Source organism: Chenopodium album, chromosome 25, assembly GCF_948465745.1.
Source record: "Chenopodium album chromosome 25, dcCheAlbu1.1, whole genome shotgun sequence".
NCBI classification, from domain to species: Eukaryota; Viridiplantae; Streptophyta; class Magnoliopsida; order Caryophyllales; family Amaranthaceae; genus Chenopodium; species Chenopodium album.
The window spans coordinates 9,204,751-9,230,223 of NC_137858.1; the positions used below are offsets into that span (position 1 = coordinate 9,204,751).

The 25,473-nt window shown below is 33.7% G+C and overlaps 4 protein-coding genes across 4 annotated transcripts; 2 read left to right on the forward strand and 2 right to left on the reverse strand.

Annotated features, from left to right (window-relative positions):
* The first annotated feature begins 10,549 nt into the window (after positions 1-10,549).
* On the forward strand, positions 10,550-14,181 carry LOC145614871 (universal stress protein PHOS34-like). Its single transcript, XM_081669939.1, has 5 exons — positions 10,550-10,863; positions 10,962-11,062; positions 12,634-12,752; positions 12,933-13,027; positions 13,867-14,181. Exons 1-5 carry the CDS (start codon positions 10,668-10,670, stop codon positions 13,881-13,883), a joined length of 528 nt encoding a protein of 175 aa, XP_081526065.1. The 5' UTR covers positions 10,550-10,667; the 3' UTR covers positions 13,884-14,181.
* A 225-nt stretch (positions 14,182-14,406) lies between these two features.
* LOC145615719 (pentatricopeptide repeat-containing protein At4g15720-like) lies at positions 14,407-16,230 on the reverse strand. The gene has a single exon (XM_081670770.1). It carries the CDS (start codon positions 16,228-16,230, stop codon positions 14,407-14,409), a length of 1,824 nt encoding a protein of 607 aa, XP_081526896.1.
* Positions 16,231-19,562: 3,332 nt separating this feature from the next.
* LOC145614770 (aspartyl protease AED3-like) lies at positions 19,563-21,200 on the forward strand. Its single transcript, XM_081669833.1, has one exon. The coding sequence runs from the start codon at positions 19,620-19,622 to the stop codon at positions 20,940-20,942; it is 1,323 nt and encodes a 440-aa protein (XP_081525959.1). The 5' UTR covers positions 19,563-19,619; the 3' UTR covers positions 20,943-21,200.
* Positions 21,201-21,675: 475 nt separating this feature from the next.
* LOC145613611 (uncharacterized) lies at positions 21,676-22,935 on the reverse strand. Its single transcript, XM_081668708.1, has one exon. It carries the CDS (start codon positions 22,933-22,935, stop codon positions 21,676-21,678), a length of 1,260 nt encoding a protein of 419 aa, XP_081524834.1.
* Positions 22,936-25,473: the final 2,538 nt, after the last annotated feature.

The window sequence follows — 25,473 nt, forward strand, 5'->3', positions numbered from 1 at the left end:
AGTACAGAGAGCCACAAAGGTCAGAAGGGTTTAATGCAGATGAGGTGTGAATTGAGACGTTGGTACCAAACTACCAATTGTCAAATATTTTTCCCAATAATGGTAGTGTGGCGTTTTTAAAGGAAATTTCAATGTGTCAATTGATAAACAGTTTGTATGGTGTGTGTTTATACGGAATACTACGCGCAATTTAAGATTTGAGTGTGTTGGAAAAACGATTTGCATGGTATGAAAGATTTAAATGATGGGGAATTGAATATTGAAGTATTGATTGAAAGGTGCTCATATTTTGTTTCCTAATTAATTTTTAGATATCGATTTGATTATTTTTTTTTTTTCATTACCATACACCATTAATTTAGAATCTAGTCATCATTATCGTATGCTAAGCATGCAATAGAAAATATTTGTTTGTACTATGTAATAAAAAGTGGAGGATGACATATCTTTTATCTTTAGTTTCTTTGAAATTTAAAATTTTACTATCTTTAATTTCTTTGAAATTGAATTTCACTATTTAGTTAAGTATATGATATGTTTATGGAAACAATTTACTTTCCTTTTAAATACCATATCAACCAAATCATTAACACGAGGAAATTTAAGAGATCATGCACGTAATACTAACAAGCTAAGCACAATACTACGATAAGTCGATAACATGTATATTATTGTGACAACCTACTAACATATTTGTGTCATCATGGTAAAAACTTTTTGTATCTAACACCTGATTTTGTAAGGGTATAGTTTTAGACATTATGTACAATTCTGTGTGTGTATATATATATATATATATATATATATCAAAGCATGTATACCCTATATGAAAGTGTAATTTTGAAGTCTGTATGTATTTTCCAATTATCAATATTCACATAAATCAATTAGTCATTAATAAAATTTTAAATTACTGTCTACTTCATATGTAGCTTAGCTAATCAAGGCATTCAATCCAACAATAGGCTTGAACCTTTTGCCTATTGACTATGTAATACAAAATGTCCATAAATCATATACAAGGGGCAAAGACTATTAACACTTCATCACAAAGCCAACCTAGTATTCTTATTTTTTATTTTTAGAAAATTGACATACAAGACACAAGAGTAGTATATTGCGCGGTTGCGCCTATTAAAGACAAATTTTCAGTGTTAAGCCAATTGATTGCTACCTCGCTCCCTAAAGATTGTCCCAATTTTCCCCCTCCATTTTCTTTATGAATGTAGGTTGTTTATAGTTTAGTATACATCTTGCACTAAATAATCGATTATAACTTAATAAATTTATGATAAAATCACACGTCAATCAATGTTAACAATACTTAATAATCGTAATTTTTAATAATTTCCTTTTAAATTGCAACCCTAATCTTACGATTTCATTTATATATTCTTTTCCTATTAATAGAATTAGAATCGTGCATTTGTGCATACACTAAAACAATACGTAGTATGGGTCAAATGTGGAGGAACAAATCAAAAAGGAAACCGGGGCAATCTATAAGACATAGAAGAGTATTTCCTATTTGCTCCTATAATCCAAATTCCAATATTATTGGTGCATGATGTAACCTATTTCCGGGTCAAACCGGACTGCAAAACCCGGTTCATTAATTCCCTAAAACAGTAAATTTCTTGCACGCGGTTTGACTGATTTTTACGGCATGTAGGAAAAATGTACTTTGTTGTATGGTAGTTGTGAGAATAACTGACTTTAGAGTTGCAAATTGCAAAAAGAGATAGAGATTGTGAGTAATAAACGGTCAAGATTTGATATAATTTTGGAAACAAATTAAAAGAAGATGAAGAGTCATTCTCATACTCCTACTTATACTATGATGATGCATGTGAAAATAATCCCTAAGTAAGGTAATTGTCACCTTTCAGAAAGAAATTTAGACCATTGAATTTTCATGATATAAACAGTAATATGATATGATAATAATGTAAGGTAAGGTTGAGTATTGGTAAATTAATTTGGTGGCATCTAGATAACTTTAGTTTAGTCAAATTCAACATCATCTACCGTTGTATATGTGTAGGATTGTATGATATCTTAATATCTATCCGATTAATTAGGTATGTAAAAAAGAGTAGGCAGTAAAAGTATGATTATTGATGGTATATGTGAAAACCTAACTGATTAGGTGCATTTTAGGAACGATCTTGCTCACGAGCGTCCCGGGGCGTTAGATAAGAAATAATTATATTGATTGAAATAGTATTAAGTTAGGAATGCATGACAAAATCACGCGTTGTTCGGTGTATATGTTAGTTTTACTATAATATTCCACTTTTAGTTCTCTTATCTAACGTCCTGGGGGCGTTCATTAGCTTTTACCTAGGAATAATAAGTAAAAAACAAAGCTTGTTTGAGATGTCTTACTATGAGATAAGGAGATTAGTGACGAATGTTTGGGGTTGATTTGCTTGTTAATGAGTGAAATTCAAACTTTTATCAGTGATAGACAGACAACTACTAAAAAAGATTGTTACACGTAGAATGTTCTTATTGATTACTAGAGGTTGGAAGTCTTGGAACAATTTTGAATGGAGAATTGTGTATACGGGGGTACTATTATTTTCATTGGATGATGATAATGTGTTAAGATTTGTGGCAATTAAATGCCACAATTTAATTTCAAGCTTAAATCTCTTTTTCATTCCCATTGTTAAAATCATGTTGACTTTTGCGCCTCTTATGAGGAAAATAAGGTAGTTACTTCATTGCAATGCAGACTCTTATAAACTTGTGCATTTACTATGACTTTGAAAATAAAAAGAAGTATACTCATCTATACCTAAGAATAGATAATTTTGTGAATATAACATTAATTTCAATTAAAACTAATGTGTGATCCACGCGACACCTCGGGTTGCTAGTTTGTAAATACTTCTTTAATTTGATAACAGTGTTCGATTGTTTGTATAGCTAGTGTACGGTTTGGGCATTGCCTCGAGTGTTACTGTATTTTTCACCTTATATGTATTGTTTTCTAATCTTGTGAATATAAATAAATTATATAACCTCTAATTTACTTAATAAATGAAAAAAATATATATAATGTTAATTATGTGAAATTAAAACACTAATAAAAGTTGACTGAGATGGTAAATGTATGACCTTTATGTGTTGGAGCTCAAGGCAAGTTTACATGGCACATATAATTTGGATAGTGACGTGGCATTGTAACATGGTGCATATACTTTGAACATGTAACATGTCACCGTTTCTCTGAAAGTACGCCTTCTAATATAAGTAGTAGTGTGTATCCCGGGCGATGCTCCGGGTTGCTAATTGTGTACTTCTTGCTTTAATTTAACAATTATGTTGGACTATTTGTGTAGTGGTCTGGGCATTGCCTTGAATGTCAACTTTATTTCTTTTATATGTATATATATTTTAATCTTGTGAAATATAAATGAATCATATTACCTCTAATTTACTTAATATAAGAAAGGAATATTAGAACATTATGTGAAACTTGAAAGATTAATAATAGTTTGTTGAGATGGTAAAAGTATTACTTATATATATTAGAGGTTATGGGTTCGAATCTTGTAGAAAACATATTTTATTTTGTTAAATAAATTGGCTAGCTTACGTTGCGCATATACGTTAGATGATGACATGGTATTGTGAGATAGGCACACATACTTTGAAGAGTGTCACGTGGCACTGTTCCTTTAAAATAAACGCCTTTTAATGTATAGTATAGATAGAGTTTTAATATATAGTATAGATTATAATTTCCATTGGCATTAGTTAATGCTTAATGGAAGACTAAGGGCTTGTTCTCTTCAGTGTAGTTTAGTTCAGTCCAGTTCCTAATTTCCTCCTCTCATAAAATATTCAGTTCAGTTCAGCTCAGTTCAATAAATTAGAATAGTCCTTGAGTGTGTAGTTGTGTACTGTGGCTAATATCCCTATCTTTAAAAAAATATTGTACTCCCTCCGTCCCTAAATTACATTCCTCTTTCTAGCATTTATTCCTCACATAATAGAGAGAAAGAGGAATGTAATTTAGGGACGGAGGGAGTATAAGATTACTCTTATGAATAGTATATTGTCTGTAACGCCCCGACTTTTAATTGGCGTTACCGGACCGTACTTAATGCGTCATTCGCAGCGGAAATTAATTAGCCATAGATAATTCTTTACTGATCATACGCAGCGGAATCAATCATATAGATAATCTCATAATCACCTGTGGGTTATGGGCCCATAAATAAACATACTCCTTAATTAGAAAACTCAACAATTAATACAACTCCAATCTTCCTTACTGTAATAAAAATAACCAATCTATCTCACCTTTCGATGATCCATAATACATAAGCATTGATTCTTAATCCCTCAACTATGTAGACTCCTTTAATTCTTTTGCCTTTGATATTAGCTTCGTATAGTTAGGTTCTGAAATAATATAATCATAAAATAAGATTAAAAATAAAATAGTCATACTGGGTAAAATATAAATTAAACTTTAATTAAGCTAATAAAATAAAATTAGAGTATAATAAATCAAGTTTTAAAATCTCGGGTATTACATTGTCGAATATATTTTTCAAAATGTGCATTTGCATGTTTACCTTCATTAATATGTATAAAATTTTTAATTAATTTTTGCCCTAATTGATGTTAATTGCTTTTTTTTTTTTCCGCCTTCGTCAATGTTAATTATTGTCTTTTTTTGCTATTTAATTAAAAGTGTGCGGACATTTATACCTCTACTGTAAAATATTTGTATTCATGTTTTCACTCAGTTTTACTACTTGTATGCATCATGCGCGTTAGCTACCCTAATTAGAGTAAGGGTTTCACTGTTTCAGACATTTGGTTTAGTAGCTGACAAAGTTTGAATTTGTTAAAGATATATATTTCAAAATTAAGGGTAAATTTTGTTTTCTTTCTTTTTCTAAGGTAGATGAAAAACTTATTTTAAAGTATTTAATTAAAATAATAGAATGCATTCATTAGAATAGAGACTATAATATGTACTGTGCATGCAAGTGATGCAACCCCAAATCCCTTGCCTGCATATAATAAGCATCAAATAGAAAATGCATAAGGAAATCACACATATATTGATATTTTTATGTTTGATTCATAGTCCTTACGTCCTGCAAATATAAATATAATGGTACAGGCGTATCTGTGTATGCATAGTGCTCAATGTACATACATTGAACATTGGCTCTGTCTTTAAAGAACATTAAGACTAACTCCAATCAAGACAAAAGCTACAAGTAAGAAGATGTTATGTAGCTATGTTCATTGAAGTTGATTTTCGTATTCTTTGAAGTTAGGCTTAGTATTCAATGTAACATTGTGCATACACATCCACCATTTAATTATTGTCATAATAATATGCCTTTGGGTATCCTAAAATACAAATTAGATTACATACCATTGAGCACCGGCTAAAAGTGTAAATAAAAAAGTTGTCTTATGAATATGTTAAGAAGTTGTCTATTATAATCGAAACTCTTGAATACACCACCATACCTAATAAGCGCGACTATTATGATTGGAATTCTTAAATACGCCATTGCCTAAAGGTTTGGTCGTGCAAATTTAGGTAATTGTAAGAATCTGAAAAAACAAAATGACAATATTGTGGTAAGCATCCGTTTATAGCTTCGAAAGGTTATAATTGAGAGCAAAGAAGAAGAAAGAAAAGGCATTATTAGAAAAAATAGTGGAGTAGATGTTATGTTAGATGTAGATTGATAGACATTTGAGACCTATGACAACCATAATTAATTGGACGAAAACTTAGTCCTAGTCATGTGCCTATTATTTTAGCCTTTTTAGTGAGTTGATGACTAGATTTACATCTAAATTGGGTGAGAATTTTTGCATCAATGAATTTGGGTTAGGGGGTGGTGGACTGGTGGTAGTGGTGGTGGAATTTGGAATAATAGTAGCTTCCTCTAAGAATGGACCATTTCCTCACAATTGAGATAAAAAAATCAAGAAATATTATCACATCTACTTTGATCCAAAATATAAAAAAAATTGCACTTTTTTTTTATCTATTTTTTATTTTTTTTGAAATGAAACATAACAATTGTTTTAAATTGAAAACGATAATTTACATCATATCAAATTATATTTTATTTTTTGTTTAATATCACCATCCATAATAATGTTATATATTTGTTCATGCATGTCAAGACAAAATGCTATACATCATCTATTGTATCCTTATTATTTGCAATACCAATGCAATTATTTTATTTTAACAACATTTTATAATACACTAAGACAATTTTTAGACCGGACACAAATTTCTCATAAACTATATCTATATATCGAACATAAATTATTGTAAGATATTGACTTGGACCACAAGTTATTAGAGCCATTACTCAATCCACACTATTTAATTTAGGAAACTGAATATATGTTCTTTTCAACTAATCTGAACTTATTGTGTGAATTTTAATTCAAGCTAATTTAAGCTAACATGACTACTATTGACTATACATGCAATTAATCACAAGCATAATTGTCCTTCTCTACATGTCTAATTTGGTTATTCAATAAAATATGATTCTCTTTGTCATTTAAATTTATACTCCGTATAATAGTCCACAGGATTAATTTGTTGCTTTATACCAAAGCGAGCAAAAACTCGTTTCGCAGGACCACTCACACCATCACACGTATATTAGGAAATTATTGCAAAACTTCTTAGAAATTTGTATGACTAAAAAAATAATATTGTAACATATATAAATAGAACAACAACCTCTTATAAAATTGTCATATTCTTGGAAGAGAGGAAATGAAAAGCTTTGTCCGTAGGAAAGGCATAACGCATAATAGTATAGTTAGGAGAAAGAATGAAAACGACTACGGCTACTTTACTTGCCATGTTAAGCTTATTCGTTTCCTAACCCCTTAAATACGCCACTTTATTTGTTGTACTTAATTTTATTTCTAATTATACTTCTATTTGGGGAAGATGATGGTTTGTTGAAGAAAAACTTTCTATTTTTGGTCGTAAAGAAGGACTTTTTTATTGCTTCCTATTTTTTTATTTGTCAAGTTTCTTAACTTCGTTTAAATGGCCCTTCGTTTGCTACCTCTTTGTTTTTTGTCTTTTCGCCTTTTTTGTCTTTTAGTATGTATAAATTTTATATGTAGTAGAAATTAAAATATTTGCGTACACAATACTTTTTTATTTGTTCTTTGTTTATGATTAATTATATTATATGGAGTTTCAAGTTATTGGGATCAAAGTACACAACTTTAACGACAAATATATTAATTATCTTTAACAAAAAAACAAAAGTAAATTACTATGTAATATTTTATATTTATATATTGAAATCATTCTAACACAAAGTTACATGGTTATATAATTTTTTTTTTTTTAGCGTAAAAATAAGAAAATTTAGGCAAGGACTCAAGGAGAAGTGCATACAAATAGCTTAGAAGTCTCAATAATATAATTAATAAAGAACAGATAAAGTTATATATTGTAAATCATATTGTACTCCAAATGAGAACAATACATTTGACCATAGGAAAATGGTTGGAGAATTTGTAAATTAAAGAGAGTGTATTCCCACCAATTTATATTAAGGTTGACAAATTAACTAATTTTGATTATAATGATCTAACTTACGAGTATCTAAGTATGATTAAATTAGATAGTGGAGTAAGGTAGACATTTTCTTTTAACAATTTTTGAGTGAAATTAACGGCATATACATCAAACTACATTGTACGGAGTACTGTACTACATACCCCCCCCACACCCCCCCAAACATTATTGACTATATACATGATACATCACAACCAATGATATATACCAGTATATATTTTTAAATAATTTCTTTTAAATAGATTAACCTTATTACTTATCCATTTAATTTTTTTGTCCGGGACTTTAAATAATTTTCTTGTTCGGTCTGCCTAGCACAATAATAACAATCACATAAAAATTTAATATTCTGCATGAAACATGACATGAGCTAAATTAGTTGCGGTTTGAATAGAAAATCATATTGTGAACATGAGAAACGTATTAATCGATACACAATAAGAATGCTCGAAGTTGATAGACTGAAAAGGATATTGTGAACATGAGAAACGTATTAATAGATTTACTAGTTAAAAGAAAAAAAAAAAACACACACACACAATTTTATAAAGTAAGCTTTTTTATTTTATGATTGAAAAGGTGGCAAGAAAAGAACCTCTTAGTAATAAGATTTGCTATATTACTTTAATATTAGGTTATGTAAGGAAGCCCATAATATGTAGTACTACAGATCACAGAAGCATAAACTGCAATGCCAATGATAATCCATTTTGCAAATTGCTTGCTGCATGCAGGTTTTATTTGTTTATTAATTAATGAGATTGTTTATTATATATTTATATTATGAACTTTATAACATTAGAGATGCTTTCTTCTTGAAAAAATCTCTTCAATTATAATGTCTTCTCTACATTCCATCACTGATGATTACAGATGAGAATATACGTAACTTAGCGAGTTAGTAGAATACGCTAGGAAGCTATACCCCTTACATTCCTCTAGGATCTTCATATTTACACTAGCTTAAGTGTTATTTGCAACGTTTATACAGTATTAATATTTATGGTTTCATCATTATTAATAAAAAAAAATTACTACCTCCATTACTTTTTAAATGCAACAAACGGGGTGTTTTTTGTGAGATATAAAAAGTTCCTTTGTTGCAACTAAAACTAACAGAGGTAGTAATTAAAATCAACTTGAGTTACATGTGATACAAGAATGCGATGAATGAAAATACACGTTGTAATGAACTATACAAGATTCATGCAATACTGTATATACTTGGATTTTCAAAAATAGTCAAAATTTTGAAAATTTAATCTTATAAAAATAGTAAGTTAATAAATAATACTACCTCCGTCCCTAAAAGTTCGACCTTTTTGGCCTAATTTTATTCCCAAAATGATCGACCTATTTGCATTAAAATTTCCACCCATTTACAATAATATTTGTGCAAAATAGGCTTTCACATTTTGTTTCCTTTCAATATACTTCGTACTTTTACTTCTTTTTATTTAACATTCTTAAAACCTGCAAAATTAACCAAAAAAGTTATTCTTTCGGAGACGGAGGGAGTATACAAATCGAGTTTCCGTACATTCATAAAATAGTAATATCGCCACTATTTACCTAATAAGCCAAGGCAAAATGTAACTCGATTGTTTGGATTTGACTTGTAGGTTAGCTGCGAATATTATGTTCCTTCAAAATTTGGATGTTATAAGGAATCAATCTCACATGCTCCATGCCATCATTTTTGGACTACTCGTATTGATCCACACATAATTATTTCAATTGGTCCCAAATACGAATCTATAGATTTAAATATCTCCAAGCTTTGTATTATAATCGACAAAATCAACCCAAAATTTTATTGAAGTTGTGTTGTCTACTTGTCTTGCATATTTTTTCTTCTTCTTCTTCCTTGTTTTTTCTTGGGCTTGTTAACTTTGGGCTCGCTTTTCCTTGGTGGGTTCATGAGCCCATTAAGAATGGGCTATATTGGGCTCTCCTGTAATTCCCTTCACGAATTGTAATGACTGGGCTAGGCCCAGGTACATTTGGTTTCCTTACATGGACCTAATAAGATGACAAACACAACAACTACAAAACAAAAACATGATTTAAAGCCGACATGAATGGAAATATTGCATATGAATGCGCCAAAATGGAATCAAGTCTACGTTTAGTTCATATGATCACTTGATACGAGTATATTTTTTCTGTATTGGTTAATATACATATACAATTAAAATTTAGTCAAATCAAATAATCACGTTAGATCGAAATGGATAGGTATAAATTAGATCATATAAGCAAAATAAGATAATCTAAACATAGCCTATGGACTTGTTCAGATAAACTAAACTGAGCTGAACTGAACTGAATAGAGTTGAAATGAATTGTTTATGAGAGAAGGAAATTAAAAACTAAACTGAACTAAAATTAAGCTGAAATGAACGGGCCCTAAGTCTAAGCTTATTAGTTTTTTTTATTAAATACTTCGCATATCATAATGAGTTAATGACCTATATAGTAGATGTGAATCCCATTTATTTAGTCATGATAGTCGGTACTTAGTTGAAATCTTAAAGATGGAAGGTTTGAGACCTAGTTTGACTTGAGTTTTCTTTGTTAAAATATACTTAATATAGCACGAATTATTAACGAGTTCACCTCACCTACAAGCCAATCAGACTACAAACCGAACGACCCAATAGCCACCTCAATGAATATATGATGATCTCATAGATCTTGGTAGTATCTTGAAACAAGAAGAAACCACATGAGTGGATGACATATAGGCGGCAAACCACTAATAGTAAACAAAACAATCTCCTAAACTTTGATTAATCATCCAAACATCGCCAGCTGTTGGCGTACTCAAAAGACATTTACCTTTTTAATCACATTTCTAAACATTAATTTATGATGACATATTGACATGACCATATCTATCAACTGACCTTTCCACTGAGAATAAAGACACAATCTTTCCAAAAAAAAAAATATCACATTCAACTTTTTCTTTTTCATTCAATCAAAAAAAAAAGATTGGATTTTTATTTGGTTTTGCTGACAATTTTGTGTATTTGCGGCAGCCATGACTGGAACTCTAAAATGTGTGGTGGTCCCAGTAGATGGAAGCGAAGAGAGTATGAACGCCTTGAAATGGGCACTTGAAAACGTCACCGTTTTATCACCGGAAGATGGTGGATCTTTCGTTGTTCTTCATGTTCAATCTCCACCGTCCATTGCTGTCGGAATTAATCCTGGTTCTATCCCTTTTGGTGGTCCCAGTTAAGTTCTTCATAATTCCCATGATTTTGATTTTTCATTTTTTGATTTTTTTTGGTTTTAAAAGATTTTGATTTTTGATTTTTTTGGGTTGAAATAGGTATGGAAGTGCCAGCTTTTGCGGCGGCGGTTGAAGCTCATCAGAAGCGGATTACTGAAGCTATTATTAATCATGCTTTGGAGATTGTTTCCGAGAAAAATGTGAGTTTGATTTTTTCTTAATTTTGTTTTTGGGAATATGAATTGATTTGGGTTTTAGGGTTTTTCAAAAGTATGATCATTTTTTGAGAAAGATGGAGTGATTGAATGTGGAATGTAAAATTGTGGTTAAATTGTTGAAATTTGTGAGTTATGTGATGTGTTTTGAGGAAAAAGAACGAACCTTGGATTGATTGATGGGAAAACTTAGTTTGAGCTATAGTAGTGCAATTTATACTGATTAGGTACTTAATTTTTAGTTTTTGTTGTTACTTGGTGGACTTAGTTGAGTTGGAAACTTGGAAATCGTTGAGATTTTAATCAATTTTCGATGCTGGAGTGTGATTTCGTTCACGGTTCATGGTGTAATGTTATGATGAACGAGCGATGATTGATCATGTAATGAATATGGCTCCTTTAGTGGAGGTTTGGAGAGAAAGGTTGTTGATTGATCAATGGGTGTTGAAATTTGATTTTGCTGTAAGTGGTTTGGCTTTTGCTTGGTTATCCTAATCCAAGCAGCCTGCCTGCTGCATTTGCCAATTACGGTGCTATGGTTTTAGGAATTGTATTTGTATTCGGGGAGTTGCGTATTTAACTTTTTGCACGAGTTGCTAATTGTAAATCGCAAGAGATACCATAACCAAGTTACAGAAACAATTATCATACGGAGTAGTTTGCTTCATAGTTTTGCTCTGCCTTTTGGCGACATTCTACCCATGACTTGTCCACCTGAAATGTAGGCACCACTTGTTTTTTAAGGAAATTGATCGATCAAGCAGAATGACTTTTTTGCATTAATTGCTTGCCAATGTTGAGGTCTTGAAGACATTGGTTCAAGTGTGAAATTTCAATCCATATTCAGTCTAGTTCTGTCCATATTCCTGCTGAACTCATTATGGCTAAATACTCCATGTATTTGCTATCAGTGTATCACTATAGTGGTTTAAATTGAGAATGCTAGGGTAATAACAAGATATAAATTCTCGTCATTAGAGAGGTAATGTACTAACGTGAAGCTACTATGTGGATATGAACCTTGGCCGGTATAGAGTTGAGGTTGCTAAGCTACAAATATACTAATTCTTACGCCGCCCTCTGGGAGGAAAGAATTGAAGGCATAGTTGTTGATACTTGATAGCCATATGATTGTGTAATAAACTAACCTAAGGAGGTTAGGAGGGGCGTTATGGGTAGTCTAGGTATTATTAAGTTAATCGTCTCCTACAGTTGCTAGCTTGCACAAACCCCCGTTTTCATTATTTTTAATCAAAGATTCGATCTAATCTCTTTGTTTTCTGTATTATTTGTGTGTGCGAGAGTCCAGCAAGCATGAGTCCCCATAACAGAGTGATGTTCACTTCTAATTCCCTTCATCTTGCTTACCTGTGTGTCCCTGTCTTGAGCACAGCTTGTTTGATTCTATTTTATGCCAATTTACTGCAATTTACCTAATGTCATATCATGACCACACTGAAATTAATATCATTTTTTTATTTTATTTATTTTATTTTTTTAAAAAAAATTTATTTACCGTGGACTAAAGTTTTCTCTTGTTGGCAACTTTCTTTTAGGTGAATGCCAAAACCCATGTAGTTATTGGAGATCCAAAGGAAAAGATATGTGAAGTTGTTGATAAAATGCATGCTGATTTGCTGGTCATGGGTAACCGTGCGTTTGGTCCCATCAAAAGGTAATTTTCTAAAAACTAAGTGATATTCTCACTTGCTTCCTAATCAGGATATTAGCATTCAAAAGCATACATGTTTCTGTTTAAACTTTTAAGTTCGCCCAAAAAGTCATGACAATTTAGGCTTATACTTATCCAAGATTCCAAACTGCTGCTAATCTTGAGAACTTTTTGTTATGGCAGAATGTTTCTGGGAAGTGTGAGTAAGTATTGCAGCAATCACGCATCTTGCCCTGTTGTCATTGTAAAGAATAATCAAGTTGATGAAGCTTTACCAGGTATTTGCCAAGGCAGTGAGGACAGGCTTTAAATCATATGCCCTTCCCTAACTAACATACACACCATTATTTCTTCTTGTGGTATTTGAGCTCTTTTTTGTCTTGTAGCTTGTCGCTGCTCAACAAGATGTACTTAGGCATGCATATCTGTTTGTTTCGCCAATTTTCATCTAATTATTTATTTTTGCTTCCAGGCATAATGATAACTAACTACATTTGAAGCTTGTTGTGATTTTGGTGCTTGTATATTTCATTGCATTGGCGTCATTACCTGTATTAGCTAAGCTCCTAGCAGTAATTTTCTCGAAAAAGGCTAGTTTTCAGTCTGTTACTTTTCAGTGGTTTTGTAGTTGAGCAGCCTTGAGCTGCTGTCGCTTTTATAGTCTCATTAGTACATACATTGAGTTTACAAGAGCTCTGATTAGGTCTTTATCAGTTATATGCAAGATAAAACAATAGCTTTATAGCTGAACTGATGTTGCTATCAATTGTGTAAATGCTATAAAGTTTCTGGTGAACCCTCCGGCTTGGTTATTGTTTCTTTGTTTGATGTCAAATCTTGTTATACTAACAAGCTAACCAAAAACTTGTGGCACCTTTTATCGTTGGTTTCTATCCTTCTAGTATCATGTGTAAGTGTTAAACTCGGGTATTCTTGAAAAACAATTCCTTGTGTTTGTCCAAAGTGAGGTCTCAAGTGTGTCAGAGTTATCCAAAATGGGTACCGTACTTGAGGTGAATCGAAAAGTTCGAGTAACATAGGTTGCCCTATGTCCTCATGCGGTCATGCCAGATATTTGTGTGATTTTATCTTATTTATGGTCTTATCTCTTCTGCAGCATATGGTGAGAAATGACACACTTGCATGGTCTAACTGGGTTTGTTTCTTCTTCCCTTGACGAGTCGGTGGAATTGCTGGACTGTGTACTTTCTATGGCTGCTCTTGGACTTTTAGTGATGTTTTCTATTGTGAAGTTTGTCATTAATTGCGATGATTGAATAGATTGTTCGTGACTGGTCTAAGCTCTATGTCACTGGACTAAGGTTCCATACTATGTTTTTAATCCAATGGTGATTGTATTGTAGAAAATGATGAAGTATGTAATACTGTAACTTTGTATAGTATCGTCAGCGTTATCTTGTGGGAAATAAAATCGAGGCTTTGTTGCAATTATTTCTTCATAATCATTCTATTTGTTGTTGATGATAAACTACTGTGTCCTGTCTTTAACTTCTTCTCACTTTTAAATGACAAGAAGAATAAAGTTATTCGTATAGTAAGATTCATCTAATCATCTTAACTAGAAAAGGAAATGAGAAGTTTTTTCCGAAGAAGGTATTTCAAAACGAAATTTAAGATTGTAAAGAGTATCATTTTGTTACCAATAATCTTTGCAACTACAAGATCCATTTTTAAAATGATGAAATCTATTTACATCTCGAACTACAAAATCTCTCTCAACTATACTACTAATGAGCTTAAAAGCTTCATGGCAGTCTCCACACATCCTTAAATTTTTCATGATTCTAATAGTTTCTCCTTTAGGTATGCTTAATAAGCTAAAACCTAAGGCAAGCCTTTCACTATGTAAGTTCACTATTTCCTCTTTCGATTCGTCTTCTACATCAACAAACACCAACCCTTTGCTTCCTCCAACATAACCTCGTTCCTTCATCCTGTTCTCCAAGTCCTTCAACAATTCCAACACCTCTGTGCCTCTTGGGCATGATGAGACATCTCGAGCATAGAATACATAGACCGAATCTTTGATCTCGACCCAGCTGCAACCAGGCTCCTTTCTTACTCCTACGCGCTTCATTTCTGAACGAATACTCTGGGAGTCATCCCAGTTGCCAGTGAAAACATGAATGTTTGACATTGAGACATAAGCAGTGTCTACTTGTTGCTTAGCTTCTATTAACCACTTACTAGCTTCAGCTGCAACATCCAATCTTCCATGAAGCTTACTAGCAGAGAGAAGGGCGCCCCACAAGAGAGCACCTTCACTATCGCGTCTTAACTCTATGGTCTTTGCCAATCGGTAAGCTTCATCCAAACGGCCTCTTCTTCCGAGCATGTCAACAACACAAGTATAGTGCTTCACATCAGGGACAACACCGTGTTTTGCTTGCATCGAGTTCAAGAGCTCAAGGCCTCTGTCTACAAGTCCTGAATGGCTACAAGCATACAAGACACCAAGATATGTGACATCAGTTGGCTCTATTCCTTTGAGGATCATTTCTTCAAAGAGCTCAAGCGACACCTCTCCAAGCCCGTGCTTTGCAGCAGACATGATCATAGAAGTATACGATATAAGACAAGAATTAAGCATTCTCCTAAACACCTTAAGAGAGTATTCGAAACATCCACATTTAGCATACATATCAGCAAGTGCAGTAGCAACAACTTCATTTGATTCATGCCCTCTTTTAACTACTGCAGCATGTGTGATCTTTCCATATATCAGCCTTCCTAAGCTCGCGCACGCATTAACAACACTAGACAGCATATACTGATTCGGCGAATCATCTGCAACTCGGCTAAATTCCTTGAAAAGCTTCAGTGCTTCATACCCTTGAGCATTTTGTGCATAACCCACTATCATAGAAGTCCAAGGCACAACATTTCTCTCAACCATCAAATCGAAAACCTGTCTAGCAGACTCCAAATCGTTCGATTTCCCATACATGTCAACCAATGAAGCACAGACAATGAGGTTTGTCTGATAACCATATAACTCAACAAAAGCATGAACCAGTTTCCCTGCTTTTACATCAGCAAGAACAGAACAAGCATTTACGACAGTCGAAAGCGTATAGGCGTTAGGAAACACAATGTTTTTGGGCATTTTTGCAAAGAGCCAAACAGCCATATTAGGCTGTTTAGCAGCAGTATAACCGCCCATGAGTGACGTCCAAGAAATGGTGTTTGGTTCAAGAATTTCGTCGAACAGTTGGTGTGCATTATTAACATACTTACATCTAATGTATGCATTGATGAGATGATTGGTGTAGAAAATTTGATTTAAGAACCCAGATTTAAAAAGCTTAGAATGGGTTGATTGCACAAAATTTAAATCTTTAGAGAATTGAAATTGATTGATGATTTTTTGGGATTCAGTATGAAAAAATGACACTTTTTGTCGCAAAGAAAGGCGGGAAATGTTGATATTGAGAAGGTTTTGTTTTGGTGGCAACCTCATGTTATTATGATTAACGTAATGTTGTGCTATGCTTTGTATTGAACCTAACTAGCAAAATGTATGTTGGTGTAGGGTTGTTACAAGGCGAGAGAGTCCGGATTGGTGAATTCGTGCAAACATGTACTCGTAAAGGTATGATAAGCCTTAACATATGGGTTAATCATTAATGTATGTACTTCAAATAGTTAAGTAGTTTTTGGCTCGAGCGATGTTTCTTATACATTCAAAACAGTTGGAGACAAGATTGTTGAATTAAGAATAAAATTATAGACGAGTCTTGGATTCATTAACTCATTAAGCTATATTTACCTAATCATGTTGTATTCAACATAACATTAGAAGCTTATAAAATCATCTAAAATGAAATCTATTTATAATATATATCCAATTTCCAAAAATAACAAATACTTTGATTCATATTGATCACACTAATTTTTAATACCGTAAAAGTTATTAATTGATTTTCTTGTGTACAACAAAGAAACTTTTGCAAAACTTGGAAGTAGCATCTAAATATTGTATTTCATGTACGATAAGATCAGATGAGGTTGAAATGAATAAAATTGGAAATGTGAATATAATTCATAACAAGAAGACTTTTCCCTAAGCTATTACGTAATCAAATTTGAAGGGTGCTTATGAGAGATTTTTACATACACTTGAGTGTACTTAGAGGTAATAAACCAAGGGTAATTTCTGCCCATTTTATATTTAATATAGGGATATATATCCCCCACCGTTGTTTTTTTTTTTTTTTTTTTTTTTTTAATTAGGGTCAAGAAAGCAATAATATTTTACAGGCTCATGTAATACGAGTTACTTGAACAACACATGGCTTAAGTCCTTAACAATTAGTACTCCTATATCTTCAGACAATTTCAAACAAAATGCGTTTATTTATTTATTTATTTTATTTATTATTTATTTTTTTTAAAACAAAATTAGGTTTCATTATTTTTTAATATGATCCTAGTGCAAGATAGTTATAGATGCTCTGCGATTTTTATGGTTGACTATTTGGCCAAAAACAAGTTCAAATCTTAGTGTTAAAAAATATTTATCAAAGTAATTGATTTCATGGACCGCTATATAAGAATAATAAAGGAAGGAAACAAAAAATGAGTGGATCGATCACAAGAATAACATTGCAAGTCCGTGAAAAAGGTGACCCCTCAATCTCGTGGGTGGTTCTTGTTTAAGGACAAAACATATTTTCAGCTTCATTATTCCCACTTTCGAGCCTAACTCCAAAGTTGTCCATTTTGTTCACGAGTTGCACTTTTTCTCATTTTTATGTCCCCCCTTATGATTTAATTGCTCTTTTTGGTGTGTTTTAATAATTGATCTAATTGAATTGATCTATTATTGTTGATATTTATTCCTTATACAAAGTATGTTTTTTAAATTTGACCATTTAATACAAAAACAGTTATATAGTACATTTAGTTTAATGTGGTAAGAAATTCTACGTGAATTTAGCATACTATCGCCGGTCCAATTTACTCGCAACATAGGAATATTTTATGTCTCACAAATAATAACCCTTTGTTGCGAGTAAATTGGACCAGAGGTAGTATATATATTTGACATGCAAATTGATGTGCATATGATGTGAAAGGCCACGAAACTTAAGTATTCACATTTAGTCATATATAAAGATGACCATCCAATACGTCGTTTAGATAGATTTCCCTTTGCTATCTAATCAAATCCGGTGATGATTTATTTGGTTTCGATTAAATAAATTTTTATGTTAATTAGATGAATCATTTAGCCGTTAGAAAATAAAAACTCGAGTTTTGTTCAAGCAAAAGGCTAGGTGATCTCTATCTTCCAGAAAATGACCCTTGAGATCTGCTCCTCCAGCCGATGAGGATAACAACTAATTTTATCCCTCGTAGTACAAAGCAATACATAGTCAACATTATTCTGATTTTCGTACAAATTAAGATTATTTTACGTACATTAATATGCATACTTCACATAATCACATGTGATATAAAGAGCAAGGCATTTTGTTCTGGTTCAATGAAGTAGTAATAGTTGGTTGATTTATTACTTCAATTTGTCTCTATGTATTCTACTTGTACTAGTTACATGTTGCCTCCAAATAGTAGCTTTGTTACCATCTTTGCAGCCATAAAATTGTGCCTTTCTATTGGTCATCCTAATTATTTACTACCTCCGTTACATATTAGTTGCAACTTTTGCCATTTAGGGGTGCTACACATTAGTTGCAACTTTCCATTTTTTTCCTTTTGTAGTAAGTTTTTTTCAATGAAAGTACAACAATACCCTTACTAAAGAGTTCATAAACACAATTAGCTATCTAAATCAGATTTCATTATATTCCTAATCTAACTTATTTAACATAATAATATCACCCAATTAATTCAACCATCATCAAAAATCATCATCTCCCACGAAAAATCAGACCCATCTTTGCCGTCGCCGTCTCTAGATCAACCACCTTCAACGTCGTCGTTTCCAAAACAACCACTACCTTCAACGTCGTTGATGCTCATCACCACCATCAAAGTCGCCTCCTTCCTCCTCTTGTGTTCCTTTTTCTCTCTTCTTTTTTTTTTAGGAAAAAAAAATTCGTTTAGATCTGAAGGTTTAAGGGGTGGGTGGGCTAGTTTGGGGTGGCTCGAGGCGGTTTCTGGGCGAATTAGGGTGAGTGAGGGTGGTTTAGGGCTGGTTCAGGGTGAGTTTTGGGGCGATTTAGGTTGAATGTGGGTGGTTTTGGGGGTGATTGAGGGTGGTTGTTTTGTGGTGGTTTGCTCTAAGAGAGTACGGTTTCGAGATGGTTGAGGGTAGTTATTAGAGTTGGAGCTAAAATTGGAGTGGTTTCGGGGTGATTTCGGGGTTGTTCAGGTGGAGAGGGAGTGGTTTTACGGCGGTTCGGGTTGAGATTGGGTGGTTTCAGGGTGTGAGGTGGGTGGTTTCGGTGTGGTTGCTGATCACGGTGGTGGGATGGCTGCTGTGGCCGACGGTGGTGGGATGGCTGCTGTGGCCGACGGTGATGGGGTGGGTGTTGTTGATTGTAGTGGGTAATTTATTAATTACTTTCACTTTCTCTCTCCTACCTTGCTTAATTACTTAGTCTTTAATTCATTAATCCACTATTATGAAATTTTGTCTTAGAATCTGTGTCAAGCTGAAAGTTGCAACTAATATGTAACGGAGGTAGTATTTATATTTGGGTGTTCCAAAAAATGCTCATGCAATCATTCCACATAGTATAACTAATTCCGTATAATAATTATAGGGGCATTTTAGTGATTCCACATTTCTAAAACTCAATAAATATAGTTGTTCTCCCATGCACATTTTATCAATCATCTTATCCAAAACACAAGAAATCTAAAGAGTGAAAAAACATTGCCATGTTACTCATGGAGTACTTGGCTATTACATTCCTCTTTTTTGCCTTTCTCATCACAAACACTCAAGGCATTAAACCTTCATTATGCTCTTCTTCTAAATCTGACACGTCTGATCTGTCTATCTTCCACATTTATGGTGGTTGTTCACCCTTCAAGGACCATAAACCCAATTTATGGCCCAACACGATCCTTGACATGGCCGCAAAAGACCCTAAGAGGGTTGCATTTTTAGATAGTCTAGTAGCCCGAAAGACTTCTGCCCCTATAGCTTCGGGCCAACAAGTCCTTAATATAGGTAATTACTTGGTGCGAACCAAAATTGGGACTCCAGGCCAACTCATGTTCATGGTCTTGGACACGAGTTTGGATGCAGCATGGGTCCCTTGCTCGGGTTGTGTAGGGTGCTCCTCTAGTATATTCTCCCCCAACTCTTCCTCCACCTTCGGGTCCATGGGTTGTACTTCGGCTCAATGTAGCCAAGTCCGCGGGCCTATATCATGCCCTTCAGCCGGGTCCGGGGCATGTCAATTTAACCAATCCTATGGTGGAGATTCATCACTTTTAGCTACCCTCTCACATGACTCTTTGTCATTAGACAAAGATGTCATCCTTAACTATGCTTTTGGATGCATCAATGCTATCTCAGGCAACTCAATCCCACCACAAGGCTTATTGGGCTTGGGCCGTGGGCCCTTATCACTAATTTCCCAATCAAAATCCCTTTACAATGGAGTGTTCTCCTATTGCCTCCCTAGCTTCAAGTCCTACTATTTCTCCGGGTCACTCAAGCTCGGCCCAACGGGCCAACCTCGATCAATCAAAACCACCCCACTCCTCCAAAACCCACACCGTCCCTCACTCTACTACGTAAACCTAATTGCGGTTAGTGTGGGCCGGGTCCAAGTACCCATCCCCAAACAATACTTCACATTCGACCCAAACACCGGTGTCGGGACCATCATCGATTCCGGTACCCTCCTAACCCGGTTCGTAGCACCCGCTTACTACGCAATCCGGGATGAGTACAAAAAACAAGTCCAAGGACCATATAGCTCACTCGGGGCGTTCGATACTTGCTTCCCCGTGACACATGAGCAAGTGGCACCAACCGTAACCCTACATTTTGAAGGGATGGACTTAAAATTACCTATGGAAAACACATTGATCCATAGTAGTGCAGGCAACCTAGCTTGCCTAGCAATGGCTGCTAATAGCGCGAATTCTGTGATCAATATCATAGCAAGTTGGCAACAACAAAACCTTAGGATTCTCTATGATACCGCCAATTCTCGTCTAGGAATTGCTCGTGAACTTTGTAACTAAAATAACAATTAGTTGCTCTTAGTAAAAGAAATTTATAAAATTGTTAAAAGTGGTACTAAACTACAATTAATGTAACGCTATTACTCCCAAAAAAAGGGTGTATGATAAGAAATTTCCATTATTTTTTTTGTTTGTTTTGTTTTGCTTTTTGTTTTGTTCTTTTCATTTTAGGTAAAATCAAGTGTTGTGCATTGAAGATGGAAGAATTCTATCTTTTGTATTATTATACCATTTGATAATAAAGAGTACGTTTCTTTTTCTTTGTTTTCTTTCTTTATTTTTTTCATTTTTTGTTTTGTTTTGTTTTGTTATTTTTTTTTTTTTTTTTTTTGACAAGTGTTTTGTTTTGTTATAAACACTCAAATTCTATATGTTCATGTTATCATATGTACTTAAAATGTTCTACATAATGAGAGATAGAAACAAAATGATGATTAAATGATATGGTAAAAGCAATATTAATCTTAATTGTAAATAAATATGAGAGTTAGGCGAGTTACATATAATTACAATAATTCTGATTAATTTGAGTAGACTTGTGAGATGTACACTTGTGCCATATCATGAACAATTGATCGATTACATACTAGCACCATATATTTGCAAATATAATGAAAGAATTAAACACATTATTAATTACATTGATATGTTTTAAACCAAATGAACACAAAGCAATATAACATAGGTTAGATCATTGAGAAGAATAATGAATAATCATAATCTTGTCTAAACCTTACCCCCACCATTGGTGCACAGCAACACCAAAATCCCTTAACCTTCCATACAAAGCCAAGCATTCCCAATAAGCCCTTTTGCTACTACCGCCTTTTCCAATAGGCTTACACTCCAAGAAGAGCTCATCCACAAGCGCGATAGCCTTACTCTTTAGCATCTCCTCCACCACCTCGGCATCAGCCTTCATCACCACGTACTCCTCGGCCTTAACATTCCTCCACAACCAATCCGAGATCCCCATTTGTGTAGGTGGCCCTTCCCATGCATCGTCTGATTCCACCTCCGTCTCAGGGACAGTCTCAATCCTATACATGTCAAAGTCCTTGTTTCGAGTAGGGTAGTTTTGCTCGAACCAACGTGTTGATCCATGACCACCCCCTACATCAATGTACACTCTCCTAGAGTAACCCTCCAAAGAGTCATTCAATAAATCAGGAAGAAATTTTGTTTTCCTTAGGTATGCCTTAGACTTTCCTGTGGCTGATCGCGGTGGCTCTAAGAGGACATCCTCGAGGTTGCCTAGGACCGCCTTTTTTTCCTCCGACAAAAATTGTAATAACTTCCTTTGTGAGGCTGACCTCGATGACATAGTATTAGCATAGGCCACCTTCCTCATCGCGATAAATGTAGAATTGTTACACTTCCTAAAATAAACAATTTTGTAATTTGGTGGCACCTCAAATGACATCGATGGATCTCGACTAAGTTGGACCGCCATTACACCACCTATCTTTAGGGTTCGGTCTAGGAAGCCTTCAATTGCTCTTCCAAAGCAATCGGTGTAGGAGAAATCGAATGTATCATTGTGTATAGACTTGTATTTCGTGTCGGATGGTGATAATGTAAGGCTAAATTGAACCTTGTTCGTTGCCTCGATCACTTGTCCTTTGGTGTCACTAACAATGATGGATTTATCCTTTGTTGATTTCCATAATCCTTCATTAACAAGATCTTGGAAAACCAAGGCATTATTATGATCATTATTATTTGTGATCAACTTAATATAATTATTATTTTTGCTTGGTAAGACAATATTATCATATTCTCTAGCATTAGTTCCTCCACATACACCGGCTAATACCATGATTAGGAGGGCAAGTAGCAAAGCTTGAGCTAGGATTTTCATAAGCACCCTCGATTCTGAGTGTCGAATGATAACGAATAATCTAGACGAGTCTCCATGTAAGAAATGTACATTATTGTTGTGTTTGTTGTACGTGTAAGGTAACTCCATGTTCATGTTTTCGAGTTGTTGCATTGTTTTTTTAATTTTTTTTTTTTTTTTGTGTGTTTTCGATATGTATGTACGTTTGGTTGTTGTTTCGAGCACAAACGTGCTATAATGGTGGGGGGTTGGTGGGAGTAGGAGCTTGCTGATCAACGATGGCAGAATGATAGCTGACGAGACAAATACACAAGCGAAAAATTAAGATGTAGAAGGGTATAATCAATCAATCAATCAATCAAAGCAATAATGAAGAACAAAAAAAAGCATAAAAAGGCTTATTTTGTGATGAAAATGTAGGGAAAAAATAGCTAAAATTGCAAAGAATATATTAGGGTATGTATGTAACGTTTTTATAAAGAGATTAGAAAGAAAGAAATAAACCTAACGAGTACAGAACCTGGCTGCTGTATGATTTCCACCCACGAGAGATGCACAAGAATTATGTCCTTTATGTTTCAATATTAACAATTGTAAAATTCTTTCCACCTCCATTAAAACTCGTTAAGACGTACCCTTTCTTTAGGTGACCCAGTTTGATAGGTTTATCTGATCACGTTGACATGACTAATTACACGAAAAAAAACTATTTATGTTGAGAGATCGAACTCTTAGTTTTCGATCAATGAAACCCTTTAAGTGTTTTTGATTAGATGAAAAAATAGAAGATTTTGTGTCAGCAATTGAGGAAGAAAGAGCATTTGAGATGATGCATGATATTTTTTTTTTTCCCTATTTTTTATTTTATGTTTTGTTGTAATGCTTTTGTGTTTTAAGAGATATATTATGGTGTTAAAATTGGGGGTTAGATTTTGGTGAAGAGGATTTGAAGGTAAAACGGCTAATTTAGGATAAATTTGGGCAAAATAGTTGGAAACGAAATTTGGGGTGAGATAAATCTAGCAAAAGCAATTATTTCGGACATGCATGAAGTGCGTTGTATTCTTAATTAATTGCCAATTGCTATATTTTATTTTCATTTTTTAAATACATATATTTATCCACTACCCCTTTTCAATTTTTCTTTTAACATTCTACCATATAACACCTACGCTACAACTTAAACTTATTATATACTACATAGTAGCTATGGTAGAGAGAGAGAGTGACAGGCTAAAGTCGTATCACCTAATCAAAAATAATTACCTAAGTCCACTAGCTTATGCAGATAGGAAAGTAGGGTCGAATCCACAGGGAAACAAGTCTTTCTACTCCTAATTAATTATTATAATCTAAATTATTAAAGTAACCAATATTTTTGTGAATAAAAGTCTATACTACGAAGAATATAAGTAGGGAGAATAAAGGATAGAGAAAAATCAATGAATTAAATACCTAGGGCATAGGTTCACCAATAAATAGTACTCCAGGGTAAAACATAATAATCAATCATCAATGCATCAATTAACCAGATTATAAAGGGCTTTCGCTACGTATTACAATCACAGAATTAATCTACCGGTATTAAATCTCATCTCTCGAATCTCGACTTAACCATTTATAAATTAACCTGCCTATTGAAACTAGACCTAAACATCAATTCTCATCTCTCGAATCTCGAATTAATATTGTCAAACTCATGCATAAAAGATCAGGCCTAATCTAGTCACAGAGCATTAAATCAATCAATAGGAAATCAATTAAGCATTGATAATTAACAACAATAAATTACCCCTTCATATTATTCATGGATCCCCACAAACCCTAGAAAGAGAACTACTCAAGCATAATTAAATCTAAACTAATCAAAGCAATAAAAGAAGACATGATAGAAGAAAGAAAATAAATAACTGAAATTAAACCAAGAGTTGTAGAGAGAGAAACAAGAGAGAAAATAATACTAAGAGTTTAATTAAGAGGAGAGAGAGAAAAGTAAGAAAGAGAAAGAGAAAAGAAAACTAAATTAAAAACTGAAACTAAAACTAATTAATAAAATAAAACTAAACTAAAAGCAAACTAAAACTGCCTAATCTCCATCTTCCCTACGTAAATACTACTACCTCCTTTAATAGAAAAAGGAAGTCAACTCCCTAATCCCACTCAAACTCAAAGTATCATAAAATAATCAAAAGCTAAAGACAAAACTATCCTAAAAACAAATCTCAATCCTTTAGCAAAATAGAAATCCGACTTAAGCAAAGTAACTGGAGTGAGGCCCAAGGAATTTGAGCCCACTCGTTGATCTGATCATGCATTCATGCGGCATTCCTTGATGATTGGGCCCGCCTATTCACGCCCAGCAGCTGATGCTCGCCAATTTGAAGCCCAACAACTGATCTCTTGGGATTGGGCTCCATGTAGTAGCTTGTAACAACTTGGATTTTATCATTAATCTAGCCTTTAAATCCCAAATCAAACTCCTTTGACTAGGTCTTGGGCAATTAAACTACGGTTATAAAATACGATTAGACTCCAATATCTTCGTAGTTGTTTAATAAGCTCGGGAATTGTCATAAATCTGCAAGTTCCAACAAAATAATACCAACTCTACAAAAACACTAGAAAACGTATATTAGTAATAAAAATAGCTCCGTAGAGCTCAAATAAGCACAAATATGACCGTGGGACGGG

Excerpts from the sequence above, each read along its gene's own strand:
- LOC145614770 (XM_081669833.1), top strand. The coding sequence starts at position 19,620 with ATGTTACTCATGGAGTACTTGGCTATTACATTCCTCTTTTTTGCCTTT.
- LOC145615719 (XM_081670770.1), bottom strand. The coding sequence starts at position 16,230 with ATGAGGTTGCCACCAAAACAAAACCTTCTCAATATCAACATTTCCCGC.
- LOC145614871 (XM_081669939.1), top strand. The coding sequence starts at position 10,668 with ATGACTGGAACTCTAAAATGTGTGGTGGTCCCAGTAGATGGAAGCGAA. Across the intron at positions 10,864-10,961 it reads TATCCCTTTTGGTGGTCCCA|GTATGGAAGTGCCAGCTTTT; the intron begins GTTAAGTTCTTC and ends GGGTTGAAATAG. Across the intron at positions 11,063-12,633 it reads AGATTGTTTCCGAGAAAAAT|GTGAATGCCAAAACCCATGT; the intron begins GTGAGTTTGATT and ends ACTTTCTTTTAG.
- LOC145613611 (XM_081668708.1), bottom strand. The coding sequence starts at position 22,935 with ATGCAACAACTCGAAAACATGAACATGGAGTTACCTTACACGTACAAC.